General features: G+C 35.3%; 1 protein-coding gene across 2 annotated transcripts in view; it reads left to right on the forward strand.

Annotated features, from left to right (window-relative positions):
• Positions 1 to 16,942, forward strand: part of SLC12A2 (solute carrier family 12 member 2) — an 84,553-nt gene that overhangs the window by 12,652 nt on the left and 54,959 nt on the right. For both annotated transcript variants that reach the window (XM_010981026.3, XM_064483763.1), the window contains exons 2-4: positions 11,479 to 11,598; positions 12,797 to 12,872; positions 12,979 to 13,074. In XM_010981026.3, the coding sequence (XP_010979328.3) occupies positions 11,479 to 11,598; positions 12,797 to 12,872; positions 12,979 to 13,074 (292 nt within the window). The remainder of the gene's footprint in view (positions 1 to 11,478; positions 11,599 to 12,796; positions 12,873 to 12,978; positions 13,075 to 16,942) is intronic.

Raw genomic sequence — 16,942 nt, forward strand, 5'->3', positions numbered from 1 at the left:
AATGGTTAGTAAAGAACACATGGGCTAGGTGGAGGACTGAATTCTTTGACTGCAATCAGCAGTTCTGACTTGATTCATTGTAAAGTCACATGGTCACACCATCCACTTTTATCTGTGGCACTTGAGTTTTGAGCTTTGCATTAATGCCACTGGATATTAATAGACCATTGTTACCCAGAGCAGATTGGATTCCTGTAAAACAATACTTTGTTTTGAGAGTGTAGTCTGTATGGGCAGCATTACACTGAATACACCAATCACCGACAGCACGGATAGGAAATGTTGGTAGCTTTGGGATGATATAATTGGCTAATACTTGATGAAAAAATGGTTAAAATAAACCCAGCCACTTTGGCATCTAAATTTGCATATGTATCATCTATTTTTAGTTAGTGATTTGACTATGTTTCATGATTTTTAACACCTTACCTTGGTATTAGGCAGATGCTGTTAAACTATATGAGAAAATTTTAATCTTTTAAAGTATCTTTACTAATACGTTAGTTCAAAAGTTTGTTCTTAAGGTTTAAATAGCATTTTGGGGTGAACTTTAACTTTTTTGTAGTGTGACTTTGTTTTTGGTTTTGGTTTTTTCAATTAACAATAAGCTGCTTGTAAACAAAGCAGTGAGTTATTTTATATTAACTGTGCCCTGAAATAGATTCCCCATTCCTCTGGCTATCACCAACAGTGATTTAATTTGCTTAAATAAAGCTGGGCCCAGTAGTTTTGCTTCTATTCTCAGACTGCAATCTGTGCAATCTCACATTAACTCTTGCCAGCCCTGCTGTAAAGTGTTTATCATTTGCCATTAAAGGAAATAGCAAAGGGAGGAAGCTTTCATTGACTAAGCACATTTTTAATGCCTAAGAAGTTGCAAAACATTTCTAGTAGTACTGTGATCGTTGGTTATCAAAGCCAGATTCTTCCACTCTGTACCCTGCTGACTTCATGATGGTGTGGATGATAAATCCTTTGCCACTATTCCAAATGGAGATGCCATATTTGTATGTAAAGTTCAGTGTTTTTGTTTATTCTTCCAGAGGTAATCTTAAACTCTACCAGTATCAAATTATAAGAAGCGATATATTAGAATCTAGATTAATACTGTTTTGCAGTATTTATTTTTAAACTCATCCAGTGGTGTGTAGGATTGTTTCTAGTTCTTAGCAATTTTTAACAATGCTGAAAAGAACATTTTTATATGTGTCTTGCATCATGTAAGTATTGTCTATCTATAGGGAATATTTAGGAGTAGAACTGCTGGGTTAAAAGGTATGCATTTTTGGGTGAGTTTAAAAATGAGTCATTTAAACTTCCTCAATGGACAGTTGCAATAATAGGTTACTTAATTTGTTTTTTATAATAATAGCCAAAATTTAACTTACTCTGTTAATGTTAGATAATGTATCAAGCATTTAATATATTTTCTTGCTTAATCTTTTAATTAGGGAATATATCAGAAAAAAATAAAGCATAAGTGTATAACTTCATTAAGTGATCACCAACCAGATCAAGAAATAGAACACTGCTGGCACCCCAGAAACCCTCTGTATACCCTTTATAATCCCCTGCACCGAAAATAGTCATTGTCCTCTTTCCTGACGTCCGATGATTTTTTTTTTTTTTTGAGGGGAGGAGTGATCATTTTTTTGAGTCTTGGTCTTGATCTTTTTTTAATGGCTTCTTTTTTTTTTTAACCTTTATGTTTTCCTAAATACTGTTAGTCTAGTTTTGCCTGCTTTAAAACTTTATATGGAATTATAGAGTATTTTTAAAATCTGTCATCTTTTGCTCACCTGTGTTTGTGTATATTTATAATTCATTCATTTTTGTTGCTAATTTTCTTCCATTATATGAAGTGCTACAATTTACTCTGTGGTTACGGATGTTTGTGGGTGTTTTTAGTTCTAAGCACTTATTAACAATGCTGATAAGAACATTTTTATATAAGTGTCCTGCTTCATATAAGTATTGTTTATCTATAGGGATATATATAGAAGGAGAATTGCTGGCTTAAAAGGTATGCATTTTTTCAACTGAGGAAGATAATGCCCAAACCTTTTTTCCAAAGTTGTGTACCAATTTATATTCCCACCAGCAGTGTATGAGAATTTCTGTGTTCCATACAATCAGCATATTTTTTTACTTAATCTTCTCAAACAGTATGGGGTAGGTAATATTATCTCCTTTTTATAGATGTAAACTGTAGGGCCAGAGGGGTTAAACAATTTGCCAGAATTCACATAGCTAGTGAGTAGCAGAGCTGGAATTTGAACCTGGATCTAACTGAGGAGCAGACACTTAAATTTTTACTTCTTACTATTTCAGGACGTTATTTAGAAAGCATATTACCCGTAAAGTCTCAATATTCATTCACTATGTCTTTGATTAAAATGACAGGAAAGATCTGTGCCCTTGTGGACCTTCCATTTTAATACATGTTGAAGGAGTGGAGGTAGGTACATGATTATAAAAACTGAATCAGTAAAAAAAATAATTACCGAGTGTGGTACATCCCTTGAAGAAGGTTTTTAAAGGGGCACTGATGAGAAGAAACTGTATGCTGGGTGCTCTGGGAAGGAAGCTACGTTTAGGTTAAGATCTAAAGGATGATCTCAGATCCATCTTCAAAGTATGTTAAAGGCAGAGGGAATAGCAAGCAAAAACTTCCCCAGGAGAAAATACTTTAAAACTGGTATTTCAGCAATAAAGCAACATGTCAAATGAAATATTTTAGTTAGAACTCTTTCAGTAATTTTCTAATTTAAAGGATGGGAATTTGAGGGTGTATAAAGATTTCAAGGAAATACAATAGAAATAGGAAAGTGGTCTGTGATTGGAAAAATACAGAGACCTTCTAAAACAGACTAATATTTACCTTTTCTTTAATCATGCCAAATATTACTACGTGTGATTACAAAACAGTGATGACAAATCTCACGAATTCTGTGTGGATAATTTTATTTTTCAAGCCTTCCTGAAAGAGCATGGATGTGTAGGTAGAATCAGGGGTCAAGAGGTTGCATAAATAAAGCATTTAAGAGAAGAAAGAACTTAGTAGGACTTAGCATTTGATTAAAGTGAGTTGCTAGCTTGAGCAGCTGATGTGGGTTTGTAATTGGAAAAAGAAAATCCTAGGTAATACACAAACTGAAGAGCCTATTTTACCCACCCTCTCTACCACCATAGCCTCCAAATAAGCTTCCAGAGTTAAAGATCTCACATGACTCTAGGACACAATTTCATAGTGAGACATTTTACATGCCTTCCCAGATGGATTGTCTGGACACCAGCAATTCTTTCTCCTCCAGAGGTGGTCTCGTGCGGCTGTCTGTAACAGTCCTGAAGGGCGAAGAGTTGCTTAGACACTGAAGACTGAGGAGTTCGTACAAAGCACCAAGAGATTTCTGAAAATCCCCTCTGGTGCCATACAGTGCAGAACTTGGGCTGTCATTTTTGTTTTTATGAGGATTATGTCAGAAACCCTTAGCTTATGTAGATTTGGAAGCAGAGGAAGGAGGGAAGGATGAAGCAAGGTAAAGAGTGAAAAATAGCTGGGCAATTGGGAATTTCGAGTGGGATGGTTTCCTGAGTTGGGTGATATGTCTTTTGTCACCTTGCCAACAATAGATAATTAAAATAATTCACTTTGGCTCACTATAAAATGTGGAGTTCTGCCAGTTAGAAGATTCTTTGCACTGCCACCTTAATACCTGCGTGATTTTGGGTAAGTTTACCTGTAAGATGTGCCAGTTCAGGGAAATAGTACATGTAAGTATTCAGAGAAGTATGTGACACACAGTAGGCTTTCAGTAAACCCTGGCTGTTTTTAAAGGAAGCCAGCCAGATTATGAGGGTCTCATATGCTAGGAATTCTTATTTTACCCAATGGTTAATGGGTAGCCAGACATAGATTATTATGAACAACTGTGTTTTGTAGAAAACTTTTTTCTTGACTGTAGGAAAACTACTGTTTTGATGTATCTTGTAGTATTACTTAGCACAAAAAAATCTGACATGAATCACAATAAACTTGAATTGGGTTGGATTCTGTGCCAGGGTTCACCTCGCTCCAAATTGCAAAACCAATTTATTGCGTAACCTATAAATCAATTCTTAATCCAGAGTTGAACTTTTAAAGAGTTCTCTTAAAGTCATGGGAAAAAAAATAATCCCTTTCCTTGTTTCCAAAGTGTGCGTGTTGTTACAGGAAATAGTAAGAGAATTGCTTAGAAACAGATAGAAATGATGTGTATTCAACTACTAAGGCAGCTCGTTACACTGCTAAATAGGCTTTTCCATCTTGTTTTTTATTTAGCACAAGTGTTGGTTTGGGATAGAATTTAAAACTTCTGGAAAGGATTATTTCAATTTTAGCATTTAGATGATGTGATATGCCAGAAAAATTTGAAATTGGATAACTTGAGTGAGGGTAAACATTTTGTATATTTTAAGATATTCTCTACCATAGCTACTACCTTGTACATAGCATATTCTGAATAAGCAGTTTAAATGCCTTAAAGATTTTATAGCTATATATAAGCTCCCCCTTCTTTTCCTGTTCATTTTTTTTTTCTGCCACTTAAGATTATTTGGTAAGGTTGATTTACTGTGTAAAAGGTAACATCAGTTGTGATTAGGATCCAGATTTTATTTCATTGATCAAAATGCTAGAAAGCAATGTAGTTCCCTGGTCTTCATTTGGCATGCTAAATGATTGACCCATTTTTGTGGCAGCAAGATGATTAGGTAGTATATGTAATGTCGTCTTACTGAAAAACTAATAAAACTCTCTCATATGACATCCTACCTTCCTTTACAGCCTTCTTCATTTTTGATAAATTAGCTTTGTTTTTTTATGTAAGCAAACACCTTATCTTACACAGTCCTCACATGAACTATGTAAGGTAGTGTATTAGTTTAATAACCACTGTCTAGTTGCAGTGGTGATGCTAATAGAAAATCTTGTTCATCTAAATAAATGGACCTTTCCACAGAAGCATAGATTCACAGTGGGCCCATAAAACATGATCAAGATATAATGCAATATATATTTCAGAGATACAGTGTGAGAACAAAGGGGAGAGGATCCTTAGTTGCCAAGCCTTAAGAGGTGCTCACTGGTGTGGACTTTGGTCCTCTGTATACTGTGATGGGTTTGAGCTTCCCAGCAGGTGCCACAGGAGTAGCACTGACGGCACTGAGAGCATGTGCAGGCCCAGAGAAGGTGCTGTCTTTGCTCTGATAGGGTCAGCTGAGTATGTAATCTTGTTCTTGTCAAAAAGTGGCCACCCATTGAAAATCCAGGCCTTGGAATAAGTTTCCTACCAATCCTTTTGAAATGTATAACAGTGAGTCACACTCTCACATTTCTAACATGGCACTGAAACCTAAATGGCTATATTACAATCAAGTCGTATCAGCTGGCTTGGTAGTCAAGCTCTAGAAGCCTTGGCTGCTTTATGTGGCTGTCTTATTACAAATTGATCTTTATTTACAGAGCCTTAAGATTCCAAGGGGATAGTACTGATAGGGATTATTATTTCCATTTTACAGTTGGGAAACTGTCACAGAGAGGCTGTGACATGAAAAGGGAGGTTTTATGGAAAAGGAACTCAACCTTTTTTGACTGGAGTAAGCATTTAATTTAGTAGAGGCTGTTTGTTATAGTGGAAAATGCCCTGGATTTAAGATAAAAGACCTACCTTTTATCTCTAGCCTGTACTATAAAAATAGCAACTGGGAGGCCTGCAAAATATCTAGTATGGTGCTTGATAAAATTGATTAATAAGTATTTGTTTAATGAATGAGTGGAAGGATGTGATGGTGGTTTATCCCCAGAAACTGCTTTTTGCAACTGCAGACTCTTCAAATAAAAGAATAAAATAAAATAAAAGTAAAAACAGCTGAAGTTATTTTAAGGGATTGGAACATTTCTCTCTTCAAAGGGTATTCATACTTGAGCATCCTTAAGTCTACTTGGAAACAATACTGTGACAGCCATAGACCTAAAGAGATACTTGGATATAGCATTGCTCAGTTGTTCTTTAAAACACCCATAAAACAAAATAAGAACCCAAACACTTTCCCTTCTCCCAGATTTTAAAAAAAAGTACATTAGGTTACTGTCTTTTGCCTGGTATGGCCTAATATTGCTGAGCAAAGATATTTTACCAAGCCTTTATCAGATTAATTGTAAACACAGAATAAATTAGCATAAAAATGAATAGATTCGTAATAGACTTTCCCAGAAATGTGTTTTATTAGTATTTTAACTATATTGAGAATTTGCACTGTCTAGACAGTCTTGATCATTCTTTGTACAATAATAAACATCTTTATTCAGCCTGAAATTCAGAGGGCAGGTCTGATCTGGAAATGTATAAGAGCCATTCCTTACTACGTATCATACATAGATGGTGTTTAAAGCTATAGATCTGGGGAGATGACCATAGAAAGAAAATAGAAAAAGAGATGGGTCTAAGACCAAGTGTTAAAGGGATTGGTACCACTTTATTGCTGGGTAGAAAAGGCTGAGAGATTGTGATAATTTCACATAAAGTTTCAACAAAGAGGGAGTGGTCAACGGTATCATAAGATGTTGTAAAAATCCTTTGAGACGGGCTGAAAAATGTACACTATATTTGGCAACAGAGAAGTCTTTGGATGTCTTAATAAAGCTATTTTGGGGTTGTGGCATGGTGAAGCCAGGATGGCATGCACTGAGGACCTGCTGTAGTATTCCTACAAGTTTGGCTGGGCATTTGAAGAGGGGGTGTGCAGTGTGCAAGTAAGATAACCGTGGTTAAAGGAGAAAGAGTGGTCAAGTTGAGGTGAAAATTCAAATATACAAGGGAGAATATCCACAGTGTAGAAATCCCCTTTGACCATGGTGACCACAGTTGCCTTTCATTCTTGTGTTTTCTGTATTCTCAGAAAAACGTTGAACTCTTCACATTGTCTCTCCCCATGTTTCTCTTTTCATTCTTTTTCCATAGCTTCACCCTTTAGCTCTTTATCCCTGTCCCCTCTCCTAAGTTCCAGTCATGAATTTTTTAATTGCCTGATAGAACTCTTTGATTGTCTCATGGCTCCTCAAATTCAACATGTCCAACCGAGCTAATCATTTCCTTTTCAGACAGAGGTAACTTGTTAGCATCTCTGTTTCTTTCATTAAGAAATCCTTCCAATTGCTAAGCATCTGCCTTTCTGGGTCTTCCACTGGCTCCTCTGTTTTTTCCTCTCTTCCCCGCTCTGTTCTCGCTCCCAGCCTAATCCCTGCCTTGTAGACTCAGATTCACAGGGCTACTTTTTGAAAGACTATTTCCCCAAGTAAATCTAAATTAATTTGGTCCACCTCATTTTATATGGTGTTAGCCATAAAATCATTTATGCTGTTGTTTTTGACATTTGTTATGTAAACACAAACTCATCATTTCTGTGAAAATGGTAGGGAGACTGAAGATTTTATGTACCTTTCTATTAGTATAATTTATAGTTCATAATTGTATATGTGAAATTTTCCTGATAATAAGATTTTTACACAATTTTGTGTTTCTGTAGATAAAATGTCATACTCAACAACTTCCTTATTTCTCTGAAACTAATGTGTTTATAAGAACAAAATATGTATTCTGCTTTGGTTTCCTGTTTAGGAAATGAATATAATTATAGACCTAATTTCACTATATTTAAATCTATTGATTGAAATATAAATAAAAATACTCATTTGATTTTAATTTTTGAATTGTATTTTAGAGATTAATAACAAACACTTTTTAAAATACAGCTATTGGAACATGATAAGGAAATTAAACTTTGATATTATTTGGATCTGTCTTTATTTTAAAATACTACTTCATACACTCAGGAAAATCTTTGTTTTTTGGATATAGTTGTTCATAGTGTTGGAAACTAGTGTAATTATTGCTAGATCTTCAACTTGAAGGTGGAATTCTGATAACCACCCCCAGGGAAAATTTTAAGATGCCTGCATGCTTCTGAATTATTAAAAAGACACCCACGTCAATACTTGGCCTTGGAGAAAGTAGCCTATTAAGTACACACATTTTTAGCTGTCTTTTAATAGAGATGGGAAAGAAATGTCTCTTTGCATATTACTATAGGCATTATATTTTCTTGTAGTACTTGGAGGTTATATAATATTTTAAAGTATTATTTTATAAGTTACCTGAAAAGCACCAGATATCCTAGAATGAAAACTAAGGAACATTTGTCTATTTTAAAGTCAACTGAGTTAATAGGCATATATTTTTGTTTTGGATTTATTTGAATAATTGAACATTTGAGTCATCAATTCCCATCAGGAGTCTTTTTTTGGGAGTAGGGTGGGAGGAATTCAGTGATGTCTGACTGTCTAGAACACATATAGCAGTGGAGGTCAAGCCAAAGTGGATTTCTCTTATGATTGAGCCACACAGGCCTATGATTACATTTTTTCTATTTCTACATATTTCTAACAAGCTTAATAGTTACTAGTTTCCATGTTTATACTGAATTCTAAGTGAGAAAGAGGGATAAAAATAGGCAGACATATTGACTGAAATGAGGAGTGACATTCTGCAGTCCGATACAGAAGAGGTGAGAAAGATGACCAGAAGTAGTTATTTCAAAAAGCATTTCATGACCAGCAGTTCTCCTAGGTGTATACCCAAGATAGGTGAAAAATATTATGTCCACACAAAAACTTGTGCACCAGTGTTTACAGCAGCATTGTTTATAATTGTTTATATGCCTGAAATGGAGAACAGCTCAAATGACCATCACCTGATGAAGAGATTTTTTGAATGTGGTGTATTCATACAACAGAGTATTACTTGGCAATGAAAAAGAGTGAAATACTGATAATGTAATATAGCATGGATGAACCTTGAAAACGTTATGCTAAGTAAAAGAGGCCACATACAAAGGCCACATATCGTATATTTCCATTATTCTATGCATGTGATATGTCAGTATAGCAAATCTATAGAGACAGAAAGTAGGTGATTGCCAGGAGCTTCAGGAAAGGGAAAATGGAGAATGGAGTTTCTTTTGGGATGATGAAAATGTTCTAAAATTGACTGTGGTGATAATAGTACAACTTTGTGAGTACCTTAAAAATCATTGATGCTTACACTTTAAATGAGTGAGTATATGAATTATAGTTTAATAAAGCTGTTTTTTTAAAGGTATAGCAGATTGGGATAGTTAAAAATTTTTTTAATGGAAGTTTTATATGCCATAAGCCTGGGGCAGCCTTCTTTCTACCTTTTTTTTTTCTTAATAGAGGTACTGGGGATTGAACCCAGGACCTCATGCGTGCTAAGTATGTGCTCTACCATTGAGCCATACCCTCCCCCTGCAGCCTTCTTATAGTACAATAATCCTTGATACAGTAGGTAGTAGTTATGCAACTATGTGTTGTAAGGGAAATGATTATAATTTATTTCTCTTGGGATCTGTTTTTAAAAATTTGTGAACTATCAGAAGTAGTTAAGATTAAAGTTCATTTTAAAGTTCTTAGTGGTCTTAAAATGATTTATTTTCCATGGATTTCACATAGTTGAAATTATAGCTATGTCTTTTAGTGTTAACATGGGGATTAGTTTAAATTTTGATTATTTTAAAAACCTGGGTAAAATAATTTATAAAAAGAATGCTTAAAGAAATTATTGCATATAACTTATAATTATTGCATATAACTTACTATAAAGAAATTATTGCATATGACTTTTTTAAATTAAAGTTTACAGTGTTGTGTTAATTTGTTAATTTCTGGTGTACAGCATAGTGATTCAGTTATACGTATATATATTCCTTTTCATGTTTTTTTGTTATAGGCTATTAGAAGGTATTGAATATAGTTCCCTGTGCTGTACAGTAGGACCTTGTGGTTTATCTGTTTTGTATATAGTAGTTAGTATCTGCAAGTTCTGAACTCCCAATTTATCCCTTCACCTCCTTCTTTCCTCCTCTGGTAACCATAAGTTTGTTTTGTGTGTGTCTGTTTCTGCTTTGTAAATATAAGTTCATTTGTGTCCTTTTTTTAGATTCCACATATAAATGATATCATAGGGTATTTTACTTTCTCTTTCTGGCTTGCTGCACTTAATATAACAATCTTTAGGTCCATCCATCTTGCTGCAAATGGCATTATTTTATTCTTTCCTTATGGCTGAGTAGTATTACATTGTAGGCATATAATTTATTATAATTTTTTCTATTGCTTAAAAATCTAAGAATTTGTAGTAGGTAAGTATGTAAGTATGGAATATGAGAGCTGATCTAGGCTGATAGCACTTTGGAAAACCATATAGCAATAATGCATTAAATGGAATTAAATGAATCTACTTGGGTAACAGAAGTCAAAGAAAAAAATGGAAGTTTGGATCATTACATGAATTTGCTCTGTTGTAACAGAACTTGCTACAGCTCATTTCTATGAAAAAAAATTTATATTCAGAATTCAGTAGAGGGTATGAACCACTGAAAATGATTTTTAAAAAAAAGGACTGTAGGAAATCTAGATCACAATGGTCAGAATTAAATGATAATTTAGTTGGCTCTTCTGCATTTAAAGAATGTTTGAAATACAGCTGTGGTTTGTTCCCTGCTGTTGAGATATGGGTAGAGGAGGAACTGTGGAGATAGTGTTAGGGACAGGATTCTAGATCTGGGACATTTTCAGTCTCCCAACACTTCCCTCCACCCTTAATGACCTGTTTAAGGCACTGCTACTGGTTTAGAAATTTGTCATGTGCCTTGGGCGTGTTAGGACTGAACAAAAGTTGAGAACCATGGAGAGAGGGAGAGAATGTGAAGAACGAAAAACTAAGAATTACTGAATCAGACATGAAACATAAAGCCTTAGAAGGAAACACTAGTTGTGAAAATGCATGTCAACCAGTTCATGTCTGAATCTGAGAAAAATTAGAAAGGAAAGAATGGAGAGCGCTGAGTGACTGAACACAGAGAAGGGATGAGTAAAGGCAGGAGTTAGGAGTGAGTCCTGCTGTCAGGGACTATAAAGGGAAGCCTTTTCATGGGTGACTAGGAGGATTCCTATACAGTTATCACTGAATTTCAGATATGGGATGGATGCCAACGAGGCAATATAAAGTTGTACCTGGGGCGACAGTCTAAATCGCAGTCCTGGCTAGCCTGTACTTAACAAACAGTATTCATTGTTTGCTCCAGATACCACCAAGGTATAATTAAAATTTGAAATTATTAAAATGGGTTTGCTGTCATGATAAAATTTAAATTTTTAAAGTTCTCAGTAATTTAGGTTTTATTCCACTTCATGGCTTTACATTTTCCTCTGGTAAAATACTCAGAAACCCTTGATTCTTGGAAATCTGTACTGTGTCCTCCTAAACATGGTTAAGTATATGTAGTGATGTTTGTTTTTATCAGGTGATTTTAAATTATGAATAATTCTTAAGTATAGTTTACATTTCCTTTTATCACCAGGAACCTTTTGAGGATGGCTTTGCAAATGGGGAAGAAAGTACACCCACCCGAGAAGCTGTGGTTACATATGCTGCAGAGAGTAAAGGAGTTGTGAAGTTCGGCTGGATCAAGGGTGTACTCGTATGTACTTAAAGACTTCATTTTAGAATTATAGCATTTCTGTTTATTAAAAAATCTTCATAATCTCGTTAATTCTCTAGAGAAGGCTTTTTCTTTTTTAAACTGTTTTATCTGAGTGTTACGGAGGACCAAATTAATAACTTACACCTGTCATCCTTATGGGTATTAAATCCAGCAAAGGAAATAATTTAATCAAAATATACTTGGTTACCTCTAAATGATATTTTATAACCTCTTGTGAATCTCACATATTATCACTTTTCAGAAATTAGGTATGAAGCTATTAAATCTGTGAGAGCGTCAGAATCAAGAAAGCTGGGCAGGCAGTTTAGCTGAAATAAGCCTGCTTCCTTATCTTTAGAAGAGAAATGTATAGAATTTAACTAGCACAGAATAAAGGAGAAATACTTAAGTGTTGAGATCACTTCAGTAGTCAGGACTAGGTGATTAAGTTTCAGATTTACTTCTGTTTTTCTGTGTTTGAGTAGGTACTAAGAATCTGACTAGAGTAGATAGTCTCATCAAGACTTTGGAAGCACTAAATTAGAGGGAAAACCCCAATTCTAGTAGTAATTTTATTGTCTAATCAGAGTACATGTTAAGCTCTGAGTCGTATTGTTTGCCTATTCTTAGATTTTGGTCTTTTAGAAGACTGTGTTCTATGTATGAGCATAAGGAATAAAAGTAAAAATATTTTGGGCATACTGTCTTACAAAGAGTTTAGATTTTGAGAGATGTGTGAACAATTTTGTGTTGACAAATATTATCTAATACTTAAATCTGCTGTAGAAATCACGAAATGAGGCTGTTATAAAAGAATAAGCAAAAATTAAACCTGTATTAATAAAAGGGAACATAAACTACTACTTTTTAGAGTTGAAGTCTTAAAATACTCCTTGTACCTTTGTTGTTTATTTGCTCCTGCTGCTTCAGATAATTGTAATGGGTGTATGTATGTATGTGTAGATAAAATATATACACACAAATACTCATATGTTACATTACACTTAAATTAACTCATGTAAGATCTCATTAAGCTCTTCAAAAAAACTGTTAAAGAAAAGGGTGGGTTAAGAGTTAGATTGGAAACAACTTTCTATGGTTTTAAATGTTATTATGCTGTTGGCTAATTTAGCATTTACTGTGCATTGTGTTTGATTACTCTTCATCTGTGACTTGACCTCATTTTCTTTCCTAGGTACGTTGTATGTTGAACATTTGGGGAGTGATGCTCTTTATTAGATTGTCATGGATTGTGGGTCAAGCTGGAATAGGTAAGTAAAGTTACATACTGCTTGATTCATTTGATAATGAATAGGCAAAGTGGCTGTGTGCATTTGTAGGCTCTGAGCCTCAAGTCTCTTTTCTTTTTCCCTAAAGGTCTGTCAGTCCTTGTAATAATGATGGCCACTGTTGTGACAACTATCACAGGATTGTCTACTTCAGCAATAGCTACGAATGGATTTGTACGAGGAGGTAAATTCAGTCTTCTCACATCATCATCATTGGATTACCGATACTAAATTAATATTTAAGTCTTTAATTATTTTTTACCTTAAAAAAAAACATACCAGGTCTGTATAGGCAAGAAAGTTGCTATTGAGTGCTTTTGAACTAGAATTTTGCAATATAAAATTTTGTGTTGATCCATACACAAACCTGTATGCTTCAAGTTGTTTAGAGCATTCAGTATGTTTGGCAGCAAGAATGGAGCTTCTAACCAGGTTTCTTCTCCACCGGCTGTCCCTTGTTGCTTCTTCCCAGGCTTTAGCCCTTGGATCAGTGGCATGTGTCCTGTGTTTGGTCAGTGTGGAACAGGTATAATGTCATTCCTCCCCACTGAGGGAAACTTAGGCAGAGTGTTTTCCTCATGACCTAACAGCTTGTGTAACGCCTGGGGTTCTGAATTCATACCCATGACTAGCTGTCTTCAGTGGGCACCCTGAGGTCCCTTCTTTTATTGTAGTCCACAAAATCTACCTTGTGAGATTTCACATTGCCTCAGGAGAAAACCCAGGACACCAGGAGAATGGCATTGAGACCCTTGAGAACAAGAAGAAGAAAAATCCGTTTTCCAAACCAAAACTCATCATTTAGCTGGGGTGAGAGGAAGAGCCTTAGAAAAAGGAGAGAAAATTTATACTAGCCCCTGTAAAGTCATAGTAGATCACATGAGAAAATAATCAACTTGTTCCTTCTGTCTCAACTGTCTCTGCATATTTGTATTTGACATTGTATACATACAATTTCTGCTTTAACTGCATTGGTATTTGGAGAAAGAGAGAACCAGATTGAGCTTTCCATTTTTCCCCTGTCTTCATATTTCTTAAATACCAGAGGAGTCAGATCACTATGGCCCTCGGGAAAGCTGGCAGCTCACATCAATACAATTTTGACTATGTTGAGCATGCATCACTGTTGGCTGAAGTTTCGTTGCGTACATGAATCTGGATTGAGCAAGTTGTGGTTTAAGATGTGGATATGTCCAACAGTTAATTAGACACTGCTGTGAGATTCTTTTTGGTTTCTTATGTGCTGAATGCCTCATGCTTCATTTCATTCTGCTGCTATTGGAGAACGAAAGCTGAAGGAGAAATGGGGTGGAGTGTTAGGTGTTTGTGAGGATCAGCAAAGCATCAAAGAATTTCTCCTTATCTTCAGCCCTTTGAATCTAGGTTGTGAGCCTCGAGGGGAATGAGTCATGAACCCACTGTCAGCATGAACCCCAGACTGTTTCCCTGCGAATTCAAAATTATGGGAAGCATAGATTTTCCTGTATTGTGACTAAAAAGACATCTCATCTTTCAGTACTACCAGTAGTTTTCATGTATATTTATGAATGCCTTGGAGACTTGCATCTAGTCTTCTCTCCTGAGATACCGAGGAGGTGTGAGAACGTGGAGTGCATGAAGGTGTGTTCCAGCAAAGTACCGCATGTTGCAGTTTTGCCTGAGTTGCCTCAAAATGATAGTCAGTTCATGAAGTAAGAAACTTTAGGGAAAAAGTCATTGGATTATACAATTTGTAGTTCTTCTGTTACCAGATATTCATAAATGAGAAAATAAATAAGCTTGCTGAAATAATGAAACCTAGAGAAAGTCATTAATGTAGAGAAATGTCCAAATACTTTGAAGCTTTGCTAGAAGTCATTCATTTTTCACTTAACAGTCAGTGACTTTAGAAACCAAGATGATCCTTTATAGAATATAAACAAGTTGTATCATCTGCAGTGAAAGTCCCCGGAGATTATTTCAGTGAATGTCAACCCGTTCTGTCTCCTCTCTATCTGATTTGCAGACTTGGAGATCCGTGACAGGATTTATTTGGTTTCTTGAAAAAACTATTTCTGTGTGGAAGAAAGTAGATACAGGTATAAAACTAATGAGATTATATTGTATTCTGTATTCATGATTCTAAATTGAAGTATGACTCACACATTTTATCCCAAAAGGATGTATTTCTTAGCTCTTTCTAGGAAAGTCACTGTACCACATGACCAACACAGTATCCCTGAGCACCCCTAGTGCCTACGTTGTGTATTTCCATACAAAGGAACCAGGGAATCTTGGAGGAATAACTTATTCCTTATCTGGGCAGGAAATGTACTAGAGGAGCCTAGACATCTTTTCACAGCAGAAAGGAAAGAAGGTAACAGGCTGCTAGTTACATGTTAGAAGCACCCAGTAGCCACATTGAGGAAGCTAACACTGACTCAAGTTTGGATAGTTTGAACAGCAATACTACTGCTACTACTGATTTAAATGAAAGCATTATTTATGACAAACTCCATAAGTTCACACACATCACACAAAAAAATCTCTTTTTTTACCTTTGAAGAGTGCTAGGCAACTTACTATGAAAATTGATAAATAAAGGTAAAGAATCTAGTGTGAATCAAGTTTCCTGAATGAAAATTTCCTTATCTGAACTCAGTGTAACCAAGAAATTGATAAGAGATTTGTTCTTTAAGTCATTATTCTACAAAATAAGTGAAAAAAGAAAGAGAATTAGAATATTTCAACTTTGTAAACTTTTTGCTCAATAAGAGTACCTGCGAGGTATTGTTTCCCAACAAGTTGAATCTGAATTGCATCATACCTATAGCTCAAGGAAGCATTTTATGGAGTATGTACAGGAGAGATGAAATTACTAAATGACACTAGAGGCTGACGACAGCAAATGCTGGAATGGGGATCTTTCTGGAACAAGGAATCCTTGTTCAATAAAATTTCCCAAGGAGCAAAAAAGATAAAACAAATTTTAAAAGACTCAATGTATAGAAGTGAATTTATTAACAATAAATTATTTTATCTTTTAGTAGCTCTAGGACCTAAAGTGCCTGGGTTGCATGCCCTCTAGCACAGCTTCCTCTCTTGAAGAGGCTACATAAGATGAGAATAATAGAGCTAGAAGCATCCAGGGGACCAGGGCGCAAAGGCTTCGATAGGAGAAATGGAGGGGTACTATGGGAATAGTGATGTCTGGAGACCCATCTTAATTTCCTTTGTACTGAAAGTTGATTATTAAGGGAATTAATAAGGAAATATCTTACCCAATGTACTTACAAAAGGTTGTGGTTGCTCTGTCTAATAATTTCAGTTTGAAAATCTCTCTTTTAAACTTGAGTACGTAGTTATTAATATAAAGAACTATTCTGGGGTAGTGTTTGACAGTTTATCTTGATTCTCAACTGAATTATCACATTTTAATTTTATTAATGTTGAATAATATTTTATTCTTGTTTTGTAAGGTATGTGTTTCCAGCTCTGTGGAAGTGTATAAAATGTATACTTTGCCTGTGCTTTATGCCAAAGGAGAGATTTAATGTTACTAAGTAGCTTTAACATTGGCTTTAACAGTACATTTTAGAGATTAAACAGATACTAATCTAGAATAGTGTAGTTTTTAAAAAAATATAAATTAACTGCCAATTTGTGAACAAAGTGTCTGGTTGTGAAGTCTAGGATGAAAATAATTTGAAAATATTCAGGGTTTTTAAAAAAGAATCAAAACTTAGAAAATACAAGATGCTTAGTTTCAGGCTTGATTAGATTTTGCTAGTGATTTTTGGGTGGTAGTTAAATCTACCAGTGGCAGCTGAGAGAACCATCCCCTCAATTCTCTGCCTACCCAGATTAGGACTAGCAGCACCAACTAGCGGATGGAGTCACCCCCTTTACCTTCATCTCTGGTGTAGTCCCTGCTGTAACAGGCACATTCATGCTCTACAGATTATTGTAGCTAGGAACCCCGAGCTGTTTCCTGTTCTGCAAATCCTACCAGTGTTTTTAAGAATTTGGATTTTACAGAATTTATTTGGGTCATGTGTAACAGGTTCTGCAAC

This window comes from Camelus dromedarius, chromosome 3, assembly GCF_036321535.1.
Source record: "Camelus dromedarius isolate mCamDro1 chromosome 3, mCamDro1.pat, whole genome shotgun sequence".
In the NCBI taxonomy this organism is placed as follows: Eukaryota; Metazoa; Chordata; class Mammalia; order Artiodactyla; family Camelidae; genus Camelus; species Camelus dromedarius.